This window comes from Parasteatoda tepidariorum, chromosome 5, assembly GCF_982258835.1.
Source record: "Parasteatoda tepidariorum strain Cologne lab strain chromosome 5, Ptep-v5.0, whole genome shotgun sequence".
NCBI lineage: Eukaryota > Metazoa > Arthropoda > Arachnida > Araneae > Theridiidae > Parasteatoda > Parasteatoda tepidariorum.
In genome coordinates, this window is record NC_141759.1 from 66,808,345 (window position 1) to 66,823,561 (window position 15,217).

A 15,217-nucleotide genomic window follows, 5' to 3' on the forward strand; every position below is an offset into this window, starting at 1 on the left:
ATTTTGTAAAATTCAAATTATTTATTTTAAGAATATACAGCTAACTTGAATATTGGATTTAGATTTATTTTTCTATTTTTTTTAATCATGAAATTTTTAAAAGAAATTTTATAGAGCTGATAACATTTATAAAATTTGAAAAAAACTTTTCACAAAAGTAAATGCAAAATAAAGCAATTTTTGATGGGAACAGCAGATTAAAGCAGTTTTTTTGTAAACAGTTGCGAGATATTTCTTTACATTCAAAAGCTAAATTTTAAAAATTCACAAAAAAAAATCCCTTAATATGGCCTCCCACAAAGCTTGTTAATCATAAATGATTTCAGAATAAATATTAAAAATATAAAAAATTATTGGACGTACTTGTAATTCTTGCATAACTGCAACTAATTGTTTACTATACGATGGTGGCAATTGACACTTTTGCTCCAAGATTGTTTCCAGCTCAGGAGGTGGGATTTCATTGAAATGAAGTTCAATGAAACGATTTCTAAATGCCCTTGACAGTATCTAGAAGAGAACAAACACAACATCGTAACTAAACACAATATTTTCTTTTTAAAAAAAAATTTTAAAAACACAAGGTAATGTTTTTTTTTTTTTCAAATAAATTTACAACATTTTATTTAAGAAATTAATAAATTTACAAATCAATCAGCTTGAAATATATATTAAATAAACATAAACTGGTGTAAATTTAATTTTCACCTACATTTTAATATTACTAAACTTTACATGTAGTCAACAAAACTTTACTATTCAGCATTGCAAAAATAAAAAAATATTTACAGGATGAAAACTATAACAATAAAATAAATAATAATTCTCGCAACAACCTACAGTAGGCGGAGGAGGTCATAGAAGTTGAGTCACCATAATTTTGTGACAGTATAATTGTGGCGATGTGGTCAACATTGCGTATAGGCTACCTTCGTACATCTGAAGCTGGGTGGGATTTAAACCACCACTGGGGCTCAAACCGCAGTTCTTCACAATTCGATTCAGTTTATTCGATAAACAAAACAATAATGAAGATACACAAATTTGTGATGGGCCCAATTAAAAGATAAATTATTTCGTGAACGGTCCGTTTTTATGAAAAGATATTTTGTGAAAGGTCCGTTAACAGACCCAAATTTCTTCTAAACAGACCCCTGACTTCATTTACTAGTTGTAAGTGATACAGCCGAGAAAGAAATGAAAAACAATTTTGTAAGAATAAAAACTCATATACCTGATATAAATTAAGCTAAAAAAATAATTTTTTTACTCACTTTTCTCCCACCATAAATGCCTGCTGGATTTTGAGTAGCAAAAATCATAAAACCTCGATGTGCTTTGACCAGAGTTTGCGTTTCAGCTATGAACAGTTCACGGTTATCATCCAACACCTGAAAATATAGAATTAAATAGTACGCTTTAAATTAATAAATGGGTATTATCTTCATTTCAAGTTTCTCTCCACCAGGAAGAGCCAAGCACACTTTACAACAAATACAGTCAGTAGAATATCAATACAAAATTTTAAGGTATGTAAACAAACATATGAAACAGCTATAAACCATTCAGAACAAAGTTAAAAAGTTATTGGAAGAGAGATTAATGAACTTTCATATATTAATGTAAAATAAAACATAAAAAAATTAACAGAACATTGATTAAGAACAATTGATTTGAAGAACGTTTCACACATGTATAATTTACGTTAAATAAAAAAAACATAAGAGTGAAGAGCGTAGGTATAAAAAAAAACTGGAATTTGGTTATACCCATTTTACCTATGTTTACACAAAAATTCAAAACCCATAATAAAAAGTGAGACATTTCAATAAGAAAATCTAAAAAGTGAAAAATTTTAAATTATGCTTTTCATATTTAATGTTATAATTAAAATAATTTTTAATTACGTTTTTTTTAATGTTATTAACATAATTTTCCATTATATTTATTTTATAATTAATAATTAAATATTATTTTAATTTTCTATTTTTATCTTAATATTATATTTGTTTTATTTCCATCTTATAATTCTAACTTGAATTAAAAATTTAATCTTTGATCTCTTTAAGAACAAAGGAAAAAATATTACATCATTACTTTCAATAATAACATATCATAACTATTTGGTTCAAAATATTTACAACAATTCAGCAACACTTACTCTATTAAGAGCTTCCATAACTTCAGTTGGTGCGAGATTAAGTTCATCTAAAATAATCCAACTACCTTTTCTCATTGCTTCAACCAATATACCTGGAAATAAAAAGGAATGTTTGGAAAAAGGACTTGAATATGTATGAAAAATAAATTAAAACAGTTGGATAGGAAAATACTAAAACCATAAGTACTTATCTCACAAAGAAAAGACATAAAAAGGTTAAGATCTATTGAAAATTTAAAATATTACAAACAGGAAAATTTTCAGCAAAAATGAAGTTGAATTATTTTAAAAATAATCTTTTTTAAAAATATGATATAAAAATATTGTACTATTTTATTTTTTGGACTATATTAAATATTGAACTATTTTTATTATAAAAATATTGAGCTTTTCTGAAGAAAAAAAATTCAAATGAACAATATAGAAACGAACCTTCTTTAAAAACAAGTTTCCCAGTTACATCAGCAGCATAGGTTCCAACATATTCTTGAATATCCGTGTGCTCATGATTGTTTACTCGGACACAGTGATTACCAGTAATTTTTGCTAGATATTGTATTAAACTTGTTTTTCCAGATGATGTTTCTCCTTGCAATAAAACTGGATACGTCCTACATAGATATTTGAAGGAACAAGAGACAAAATTAATTAAAATCAATTTTTGTAACTTACTTCTTACTACATTTTGCACTAAAACATTTTTAAGACCAATCAAGTTTCGTAAAAAAAAAATTAAAAAAAGCATGACTTAATGAATAGTCACAAAAATTTTGTATTAATTTCAATAGCATAATTTCGATAACAACGTTACAAAAATTAATTACTACTAATACAAATGCAAATTATCTCAGCAACAACATATTCCAACATGGAAACTTAATTCTCAAAAAAATATTTAGTTGATTTAGGAGAACATATAATAAATTAATAAGACATAATTGTTCATCTTACCCGGCAGAAACAATTCGGGCTAAGTCGTGTAAATTTCTCTTCACGGTGTCTGTAAAAATATAATCCTCGGGCTTTTCAATTTCTTGCTTCCCTGCCCTTATCCAATACCCAGACACATTGACATGATTTCCTCCTTTAGGCTCTGGTATACTTTGGTGCAAAATCGATAATTGTTTTTGACCAAGAATCTTCTCTTTAATGATGTCAGTCACTATCTTATGTGAAGGGTTATCCAATTGTGATAAGAAACTCAAGCAAAAAGCCTAAAAAAAATAAAAATGTAAATTGGATATATAACAAAACATAGTCATGTTTAATAAGAAAAAATTTCAAACTTTGACGTACCTCATAAAGAGAACGAGGAACATTGTGGCAAGGATTGCAAGCTGCATAACTTAATGCTCTGCAAAGAGTTCGAAGACTGCAGGAAAAAAAATTTATTTACTAAAAACAAAGCCAGAAGGAAACCATACAGTAATGAAATATCTTAAGTTTATTATATGTTATTACAGAACTTTGCTTTATATGTATATTACAAACAGAGAGCGATGTGATTTTTTTAAGACTCGTTGATTAAAATATTCCAACTTAACTTTCTGTTTCAAGCTAAGAAACATTTATCTTTAGTTATCAGAATTATCAAAAGTCTGCAGGCATTATTAAACTTTATACTGATATTAAAAGTCACATATATTATTAGATTTAAAATAGCATAGAACTTTCAATGTTGTATTGAAGCATCATTTTAAGTATGCAAGAAAATATGGAAAAATTGCAATGAGATACTTTTCTATACGATTTTTTCACCATTTTTCTATATTGTACGTATGTATTGAAGATAATGCTCCAGTACAGCATCTAAACTAGCATACTAATTTATCTATTTTAGTATATTTGTGATTTTTTACATTGGTTTTTGTCTTTTACAACTTATATTTAATACAGTAGTAAGTAGGGAAAAAAAAAAAAGAATATCTTGTTTAATCCTTTAACATAACAGAACTTGAGCAAATTTGCATAATTTTGTATATGTTGCAATTTATATTTATCTTAGCAATAAAATAAATGCAAAATGAAATCAATTAAAATAAAGAAAAAGGAGTGATGTTGTACTGTTTCAGAATAAGACAAGAAATATATATTTGTGCCCTTTTCACCTTATTTTAACAATGTAGGAAAAGTAAGTATATTCTACCAGCACTACAGCCTATTACCAGCCATGGTATACTCACGTATTTCCCCTCTGTCTATCCAACACCATTATTTTCTATCAACTCCCACACTATTCAGCCACTTAACCACACCAACTAATTACCTAGTATGTGGTCTGCCTCTCATTATTTGTTCCTCTGACTGAGGAAAGTTATCTTGTCACTGGGTTAATATTGTAATATCTATAAATACAATTGGGGAATCCCATATGTCAGATTTTTATTGTCTTCACTATTTTTAAATCTATAAATCTGTTGCATCAAGAGCACAAATGATGTCAAATAAACAAACAAAGCATCATTTTGGCACTGTAATAAAGCACTTTCTTCAATTACCAAACACAGAATTTTTGTATTTCTTTCATTCGGCATCAACGCTTTTATTATGTAGCAATATTAAATTCACTGACATCTAAAACTATTTAGCAATTTTTCATTCACTGATATTTAAAACTATCAGGGGTCAGTCTATGTTTTTCTGAGAGGTACCTATTTGGTGAAAATTAAGACACAATTTGAGAAAATTAAAAATTATATTAAACAAACAACAAAAAAATATGGTAAAAACATGGACTTATCGTTTTATACGGGATTCAAAATAAAATTTTAAGAAAAAGTATTTTGTGAAACTACCCTTTTTCTTAAAGCTGAATTTGTGAAGGTTCCATTAAATGGTAATAAATTTGGTCAGGACAGACCCCTGACTATGTAGCAATATTTCATTCACTGATATCTAAAACTATGTAGCAATATTTCATTCACTAGTATCTAAACAAAATGTTAATTAAAAGAGTATGATTGTGTTAAAATTAAAGCACACTTTTTTAAAAAAATGCTATATAATTGCTATTAATTTAAATACATTAATTAAAATAAGTTTTACCAGAGCAATTAAAAACAAATCTATTTACTATTCCCTAACTAACAAATATTATTACCTGTAATGTGGATGATGTCCAGTTCCATCATTTAATTTCTCGGTAGCCATTTTCTTAATATCCAAATAAAATTTAACTATATTTTCAATAGTATCCACTTTCAAAGACAAACCTTTTAAATACTCTTCAACTAATATTGTGAGATCATTCTTTTCCGATAATTCATCAACAAAGTATTCAGTAAATCTATAATTAGAATAGTTTCATTACAAACTGATAATAATGAAATCTAATAATGAAAATGATGATGATTGAAAATAATGATAATTTCCAGTACCATTCTTATACCAAGTAATAACATTTTCTAGATTGAATTTGTGATATTTGATAGAGTTTAAATACTTTATATCTGTTAACATTTTAACAAATACTAAATAAAATTGTCAACTTTTAATCCACTTATTGTGAAAGTATGCTAACTGAAAGACAATACTAAAAAGGATTCATAGAAATGAAACTCACCACTTATGGATATTTAAGCTAAAACACAACTCAAATATTTAAACAATAAAAATACTTATTACTCAACTACTTAAGTCATTATTATTAATATCAGCATATTTTATTTACTTCTCAGGTAATCAGAAATACAAAAAAGTGAGTATTCTATTTACTTTCAAAAATTCTTTCAAATCCTTTCATATTTGCAAAACCAGGCATCAATAAACACAAGTAAGGTATCAATAAACCCAAGCGGAAACAGATTCTTACACTTAGCCAAAAATACTTAACAAATTAAAATGGCAGAAACATAAAATGTAGGAAAAGATAATCAATGTAAATTAATTTTTTTCAGCTATATGCAATATCATAAAACATTATAAATAATACCATAAAGCATTACAATAATATCATTAAACACTACACCACAAAATCTTTTTAAGTAGAGTTCGATATGCTCACTATTATGAACTGGTTGGATTGTTGAACTATTTGGTCAGGCTATTGTATATTTTTATACAGTATAAAAACCCATACTTCGGATATCTCTTCCCGGCAAACTTTTTAGCATTATAATAAACATATCTTTATCTTTTCTTTTTAAGAAAAAAGAACACTTCATTTTTTGTGTACTTGCGATTTTGAGAGAACCAAGTAACATTTGACACATATTCTCTACTTCTAACTTCTGGTGACTTATGCATTAAACCCATAAATCACCAGGAAAGGGAGAGAACTGCCAAGAATATCCAGGGTATGCTCCTCTTCTGGAACACAGGAAAAGAGGGAGAACTATTTAAAAAAGGGCAACTACATCCCCTCTCCTCAAGTGATGTCCAAACAAGTATAGCAAATGGTTAGGAAAAGAAGTATTTCTTAGAACCTCGATAAAAAGGAATTTTTTGTTCCCCATCTCCATCGACTTAATTTCAAGGATAACTGAAATTTTCACATCTTGTCTTAATCATTCTACTTCAAAATGGTGGAGAGCGTTATTAATGTTTCCATTTACATATAACTAGTTGTCAGTTTTTTCTTCAATTTTTCGCTTTCAATAATTTTGAGAAAACATTTAATTTTCCATTCAAAGTATTTTTTTTTTGGTTGATTAGATATCATTATAAAAACATTTTACTAACCCAGAAACGCTGTTTGCTTTCCTTTCATTTTATGAGACTTGTTATAACCTTTGTTTATGTTGAGTGCCTATCATAAGGAAAAATCTATTATCTGGACTTATAAGGAAAAATCTATTACCTGGACTTATAAGGAAAAATCTATTATCTGGACTTATAAGGAAAAATCTATTATCTGGACTTATAAGGAAAAATCTATTATCTGGACTTATAAGGAAAAATCTATTATCTGGACTTATAAGGAAAAATCCATTATCTGGACTTATAATAAAAAATCTATTATCCTACCGATTCCGGATACAAAACTTTTTGCTGCATGAAAGTTTTTTAAAAAAATAACAAGATTACAAGGTTATTTATAAAAGATTTTAACCTTTGACATTTAAAGATTTATAAGATATGAGAAGAAATGGTAAATCAACTAATAGCTTCTATCCTCGGTATCATTTAAAAAAAAGAGGAGGGGAACAACATTTGAAAAAGACTTTATCTTTATATTTTGACTATGGTGAAATACTAGACACATTTTCAATCCATGAATGATTCTACAACTATGAATACACAAGCCAAACAAGCATCATTAAACTAATTCACTTAGAAATATTGAAAATAATCATAATCTTTATGCAACATGCCAAATTATTTCAAGCAAAAATAGAAACACTTATCTAAGAACAAATTTTTAAAATAACTGTTTAACCATTGGAAAAATAAATGTAGGGAAGATTCCTGAGAGACTTTAACCAATACATATATATAATTTTATATCACTTAAGAAACTGACTAAAAGAGACTTACCTACTACGAATACCAGCAGGTAATTCTTTCTTGCCAATATCAGTGGCAGGATTCATACAAGCAAATAGACGAAAATCAGGATGTCGATATATAGGTTCAGTGTCACTTTAAAAAAATTGGAACGTTAAAGCAAAATTTAAGAAAAGCTACTGTAAACATTCTGAGACCAAATTTTAAAAAATATTGCATTACCCTTTATCCAATAACAGCAAAGTATTGTCATCTTTTTCCAATACTCCAGAAAGACATTCAAGAGTTTCTGCTTCTGCTAAATTAATTTCATCAAGTAAAAGCCATTCTCCATTTTTCATGGCTTTAACTAAAGCTCCCTAAAAAAAATTTTTAAGAAAAAAAAACATTTAATTTGATATGCGTTTTAAAATACATTAAAAACATTTTAAAACCAAATGTAGACCTTAACCTACAAGCGTAATAAGCGTAAAAAAAATTTTAAGAAAAAAAAACATTTAATTTGATATGCATTTTAAAATACATTAAAAACATTTTAAAACCAAATGTAGACCTTAACCTACAAGCGTAATAAGCGTAAAAAGTAAACACAAAACAACTACAAGAAAAAAAGTAAAACCAAGGAACAGAATTTTTTGCATCAATAGAACCAACATTATCACCAAAAGTTGATTTTGCATGGCCAATTTTTTAAACAAAGAATAGGAACCTTTAAAGCACTTTTAAAAAAATTGCAGTAATAAAATTATTTTAACATGAAAGCTTATCATGTTAATATCATACATGTTCCTCATATATAAAAATTAACAAATTGCAAAAACATTCTCAAAGTTTTTACAGAATCAGGACAAATAGATAACCTATTTTTGGATAAGAACTCTTAATCTTGATTTTAATTGCAATCATACATTTATGTATACATACACATTTATATCAATTCACGTACATGCATACACATTTTAAGTATAATTTTAAATCTAGTCAACATGGAGTTTATCATTTTATTCTTTAAATTAATAATTACTTTATTCAGCTTCGTAAAAAAATACATTTTATTTTCAAATTAGTTTTAAAAACCTTAATAATATTTAAAAAATATATATTAATCATATTATCCATATTAAAATAAAATTTATTTTTAAATGTTATGCTATACAAAGGCATTTGTAAAATTAATATTTTTTTATCATACTGAATTGATAAAGATAAGTAGAAAATTAAGCAAAAAAAACAAATTTAAAATTACTGAAGTAGGTAAAATAGAATTTCTCATGAAAAGTTTTTTCCATGTTATAGTGTTCTCTTAAGGTTGCATCATATCACAATTTGTATACACAAACAACATAATTATTAAAGAAAATTAGAAACTTATAGCTCATATAAAATATCAGCAATTTACATTGAACTTTAAGTTTATACATCCTTCTAAAATTGCTCAGTGAAAGAAATAAATGAAATGTTAAATAACAAACAATGTGAAAAATCAAGGTTCATAACATTCGAACCTTCCCCGTTCTTCCATTTAAATTTTTTTTCTTCCTTTATACTATTTTCCAAATAATATATATTTAACAGGCATATAGCACCATGTCATTAAGTAAATTATGTTAGAACACAACTTTAAAGAATGAGTTGCTTTTTCCAAGATTCTTTTGCTAACAATAATGATTATTCTATGACAAATTCATGCCTAACATTCTTTCTATAAGAATTGCATAATATTTAATTTGTATTAATTATGCAATTTTTATAGAAAGAAGTAATGAATAGAAAGAATGCTAAATTGCAATTTCTCCAATTAAGATTAAAAACCAGATAGATGTTTTAGACTTTCTTAATTTTTTTTTTTTTAATTTTTTTAATGTCTGGTATAGTTATTTCGATTAATTAATACACTATTGCAGAAAAACGACATTCAAATGCATTGAAATGTTTCAAAATCAATAGTGTTTTATAAAAGGGAACGTACTTTGTTTCCAACCACTTCACAATGCTGTGAGAAAATTGTTTAAACTTCATCTTTTTTATAAATAATTAAATTTTAAAAAAAGTAGAGAATCTAGTTAATACTTGTCAACATATAGTTCACATAAATAATTACTGTGTACAACAAAAATATAAATAGTGAAAACTAAGTTAATAAATATAACTAAAACTGATTATCAGGTGAAGCAAATTTTATAATTAAAAACATGAAGCACTCAAAGAAAAAATGAATTAGGTATCATAAAATTTGTTAATCAATCAGCCAAAGATGTCATCTTGTTATAAAATATATTGAAAACTAGAAATACCAAATATTGATGCAAGAACTGATTTCAGAATATGATGATTGTCATATTCTGAAAACACTTGTATGAAACATATGTAAATTAATATACTAACCAACAACTCTTATGAAATGAATTAATAATAAATTAAGAGCAATTATATATAATAGTATTGTTTACTTCAATAAACTTAAATGCAATGGGAGCTGTAGAATCAAACTTGTGCTTTTTTAAGCTTTGGACTTTTTCTCCAAATTTTCTCCAGCGTCCTACCAGCTCTAAGTGCTTTGCAGTATTTTCTGAAAAAAATTGATTAATTATATTTATACGGTAAATATTAAATACTTCATATTTGAATATTTAAAAATTAATACAACACAATTTCGTTTGATAAAGTTTATTGTTAGTTACATTTTTCATTATATTCAGGTTTTACAGTACATATCTATACAGTCAACACTCGACATAAGGACCCATGTGGTCAAAACAAAATCTGACATAACAATGTGAGGTTCCTACATCGGGATTACATAATATTAGTGCAAATATTTCCCGATATTTCATAAAAATTGGATTTATTTTGGAAAAAACATACAATACTTTAAATAGAATTAAGAAACTGACTAATTCGTGGCTTTTTAATATCAAATAAGTACAAGTATTTTTTAATAGAGTATAGTAAAGGTTAAAAGTGCAATGACATCTTTTAATATTGCAGATAAATTCATGCATTCAATGTGCTTTTTAGATTTTAGAATTTCGCTTCACGAGAAAGATGTCATGAAATTCAATCATTCTCTTCTACCTTTATAATTACATCATATTTTTTAATTAGTGTAAAATCAAATTAGTGTTTAATTAGTGTTTTTTAATTAGTGTAAACATATGATTTTAGTGACCTTGAATAGCTCCAGCAATTTGTGATTTTGATGTTATTCTTCTATCCACTTCCTTTCAAATTTTTAATTTTAGAAGCGGCCTTATTCGCTAAATTACATGCGTTCAGAGAACTGAGCAAAATTAAGCTCAAGAAAAATGTTAATAATATGTCTTTATTCCAAAATATACCATCTCTTACAACATTTTACAGAAAGAGTGAATAGTTTCCAAACAAGAAAATTATGATTGATAAATGTAATAAACCTTTGAAAATAAATTTGGAAAAGTTATGATTATGCAGAAAACTTCAATTTCTACATTGCAATATCCACTTCAAATTCTCAATTATGGTATATAATCAATATTTCACTATTCTTTTGAGCATTGATATCTGTTAGGACCTTTTAGGTTAAGATTAGGTGATCACGTCATTCTTATTTCATTCAAAGAAAATTCAAGAGGTAACAAAAAAAAAAAATAGTGGTGCAAATAGTTTTCTCGAGACTTTTGTTATCGATTGACTCATTGTCAATCGAAAAATGCTAGTTTTGAAAAGCAAAAAAATGTCTAACACCAGATCAGGGAAGGATTTTCTTGGAATAAAAAAAGTAAACTAAATTTAAGTCATTATATTGAAATGAAAGGTTCAATTCAGACTATCTGATGGGCGTTAAAATAATATTGCAAGTATGGAACAGTAAACGAGACATCCTGTAGGAGTCATCATAGGAAGGGTCACACTAAAAAGGCGTCATATTAAAAAGTGTAGACCATAAAAATAACATTATTCTTAACTATTTGACTTTATACAACAGTATTTTCTGTTACATAAATATTTAAATCGCGATAACTGATGTTTATCACTTTTTTTTATCAGAACAGAAATACTTTTCAATTCATATTTTCTAGTCAGTCAATGGATACAAAATGTTTTTAATCTAATTTTTTTCCTCTTGATAACTTGATCTTAACCCAAAATATAAATTTTCTTTTAAATTTACCTTCTCTAGCATTACTTGGTTGTTGTAGACTAAAAGAAATGCAATTTATATATTATCTCACCACAGATTGAGATATTAAAGACTTATTACAATCTTTTTGGATGAAGACTTTGTAAAGATGCAAAAGTCAATGAAAATAAAATCATTCCTCTAAAATTCACAGCTTCGTTTCCTTTGTCAGGAAAATGAAAAGTCTTACAGGGTTCCCACTCTATGATGAGATTGAAATTCAAGGACTTTCCAGGACTTTTCAAGGACCTCAACAAAATTTTCAAGGACCTTAATCTAAGACCAATTTTAAAAATTATTCTCTTCTATTTTACTAGAAGCAACAATGCTTGTTGTGGCAATAATTAATTTCAAATATAATACCTAAATGCTTTGCCTATATAGAGAGAAGAGAGTATATGTATTATGAACTAAAATTTATATTTTTTTAAAAACAACCCTACTGGTTTTACATATTAATTCACAAAAACATTTTCAGCACAATCTATAACTAATGGTAATGAGGTGTTAATGGTGAAATCCTTTAATCCTGTGTATTTCCATGTGAAGGCTGCATGAAAGACAGAGCTAAATCTTAGGTATTCCATGACTATTCCATAACCCCCTCCTCTCCTCTATTAAGCATCGCTTCTGATATTATTCACCCATAATTTACACAACCTTCTCTAAATGTTATGCAGTAACAATTCTTTCTGAAAATAAAAATTAGAAGGAACATATCCCATTTTCACCATGTTTAAAAGCATTATTCGTTATGTGTAATCCACAACTGCCAATGAATATGACCTGGTGGGAATATTTCTCTTTTAATTCACACTGAAGCTTCTAATAGAATTTCCAATTGACATAGGGTCCATCCATGGATAATTGAAGTATTTTAGAGAGCTTTTAACCATCATCCATGCATTTGTAAAAAGAGGACAAAATATTTTCTGCAGTTCCATGACCCATAAATTGGGAGGTAAGATACTTAGTGCAAACTTTATTATCAATTCCTTACCATAATGTCCATCTGCTTAGATTGTAGAAACTGATTTAACGTCTCATCAAAGAGTACAGTGTAGCAATCAAGATTTTTCAGCTCATTTATAAGAATCCCTTTGAAGTATAGTGCCAATCCAAAGGAGCCCAAATAGGCTCACTTTGTGGCACTACAAAAAAATTGTCTCGCTATACAGCTATCAGCAAACATTTTGGAGAACAATTTACTGATCCCTTCACAGGAGTTACATGAATAATTACTAGTGACGCACTTCAGACTCCAGAGAATTTCAGCATCAAGCACATTCCTTTTGATCAGATAAGAAGACAATGTTACCTCTGCTACTAAAGTTTCTGTTTCACATGGGGCACACAATGTTGAAGGAGTATTTACACCAGATGAATTAGATGTTGATGTCTTTGGAAAAAGAGAACTCAGGGCATGAGACTGCTTTTTTGTTTTACCTTTCTTTGAAGTGTGATTTCAGAGCAGATTCTTCCATTTTCGCGATATCGATCTCCTTCATGCATAATCGGCACTTGGCTCTGAACTTCTTTTCGGGCATCGATAAAATCCATTCTTTATAAGCTTGATTATCCATCCATTGGGGATTAAAATAGCACTTCCCAGGCATAACTAGTCTAAACTACACAACACAAATACGAAGCCGTGCCTTTGCGAATACGCATTACAATAAAGTTTTGAAATGACGCAAACGTAAGGACAAGTGTTGATGGTAAAACAGCAAATTTATTGAAAACTACAAGGTACATATTGTTACGAAATTTGAGAGTATTCCAGTTTCGATAAGAAAAAAGAAGATCTAAGCATATGCGACAGAAGATGAAGTGGAGTCTCGCCCCGAACGCATTGATTGTCTGCTGTGCTCCGCGCGCTTGGCAGACACCAAGACGCTAGGCCCGGTTAGAAACGGTGGTGTTAAAAACCACGTGAGAGAGCTCGGGAACAAAACAGAAAGAACGAGAAAGATCCGCGGGTGTTTTATAAAAAGGGCAGCCGGCAGTATTGGACAAATTCAAGGACCTATCAGGTTTTTCAAGGACCTAAGACGTTTTTCAAGCACTTTCAAGGACCTAAATTTAGCAAAAAATAATTCAAGGACTTTCAAGGACTCTCAAGGACCGTGGGAACCCTGTCTTATAGAATGTGCATTAGGTAACAAACCTCCATGTGGTGCTACCTGAGAAATGCTAAATCTGTTATAGAGACTGCTTCTATCAATCTTTTAATCCAGCCATGACTATTTGTCATGAAGGTAAAAAAAAAGTATTCTATTAAGCAGAAGACAATTAAAATTAAGAATTCACTTTCTCTACCACAATGAATTTTGAATATATGTATTGTAAGGTATACGTCAATTTGAAAATTTTTTAGGTGTTCTTTTATTAATAACTTTATACCAGTTTTGTAAAAAAAAAAATTTTTAAAAATTGAACAACTTAACAAATTTTTAAAATAGTTCATATTTTATTAACTAGATCATTTTCAGTTCTAACTTGTTCGAATAATTAACACTTTTCTGTAACAGAAGAATTTTTATAATAAAATATGGGATAACCAGAAAGAAATGGTATGCAAAGCATTATTACTAAAACATTATCAAAGTCACCATTTAAAAAAAAAAAATTTAGACACTTACTTGCAAGCAAGAACTTTATAACTTGATCCATTGCGTGTGACATGAGATCAAGTAAGATCTTGTATGATTTTCTGTTGTACTGAGACTAAAAAATATAAAAAATAAATTAATGGTCAAACATGCAGTCAAATGTTCTAACTTCATAAGAAACTATAACTTTATAAGACTTATAACTTTATAAGACTTATAACTTTATAAGACTTATAACTTTATAAGACTTATAACTTTATAAGACTTATAACTTTATAAGACTTATAACTTTATAAGACTTATAACTTTATAAGAAAATTAACAATATGGGATTGCACATATAAATTTGAAACTATATTCTAAGCAGTGTAAAAGAAAAATGCGAGTTAAAATTAAAAACAAATTTACAATTTTATTAAAAGTGAACAAATCTTAATTTTGTTGTCATTTGTTTGGTCAAGTTAATGTGACTTTCAAACACTTTGAACACAAAAATTATAGCTCCATCAGAAGAGATTTGCAAATTTTCTTGAAAATATATACTGAAAATATATTATTAATTCCAATATAAAATGAATTTTTAATTTTAATGTAACATAGGAGGGTTTTTAATTAAAAATAGTCATCATTATCATTTTAATAGGGTTTTCTTAAACTAAATAAAAATGAGCTCTTTAATTTCATTGTTAATTATTTCTAAAAAATATTTAGCAAGTTTTCCAAAAAAACATTTTTTTTCTATAAATATTTATTAGTTTAACATTTAAATTTATAAAATATAATACATAAATGTAATGAATGATCTGCTTATTTACAATAAGAAAAATTAATTAACCACTA

The 15,217-nt window shown here is 27.5% G+C and overlaps 1 protein-coding gene across 1 annotated transcript in view; it reads right to left on the reverse strand.

Moving 5' to 3' along the window:
* The window catches only part of LOC107455693 (midasin), a 298,299-nt gene that overhangs the window by 243,338 nt on the left and 39,744 nt on the right, over positions 1-15,217 (reverse strand). The window contains exons 16-26 of the mRNA XM_087164129.1: positions 14,408-14,492; positions 10,057-10,175; positions 7,829-7,965; positions 7,637-7,741; positions 5,262-5,447; positions 3,458-3,533; positions 3,113-3,375; positions 2,594-2,772; positions 2,162-2,253; positions 1,275-1,391; positions 364-510 (exon numbers count right to left, since the gene is read on the reverse strand). Of these exons, the coding sequence (XP_087020255.1) occupies positions 364-510; positions 1,275-1,391; positions 2,162-2,253; positions 2,594-2,772; positions 3,113-3,375; positions 3,458-3,533; positions 5,262-5,447; positions 7,637-7,741; positions 7,829-7,965; positions 10,057-10,175; positions 14,408-14,492 (1,506 nt within the window). The remainder of the gene's footprint in view (positions 1-363; positions 511-1,274; positions 1,392-2,161; positions 2,254-2,593; positions 2,773-3,112; positions 3,376-3,457; positions 3,534-5,261; positions 5,448-7,636; positions 7,742-7,828; positions 7,966-10,056; positions 10,176-14,407; positions 14,493-15,217) is intronic.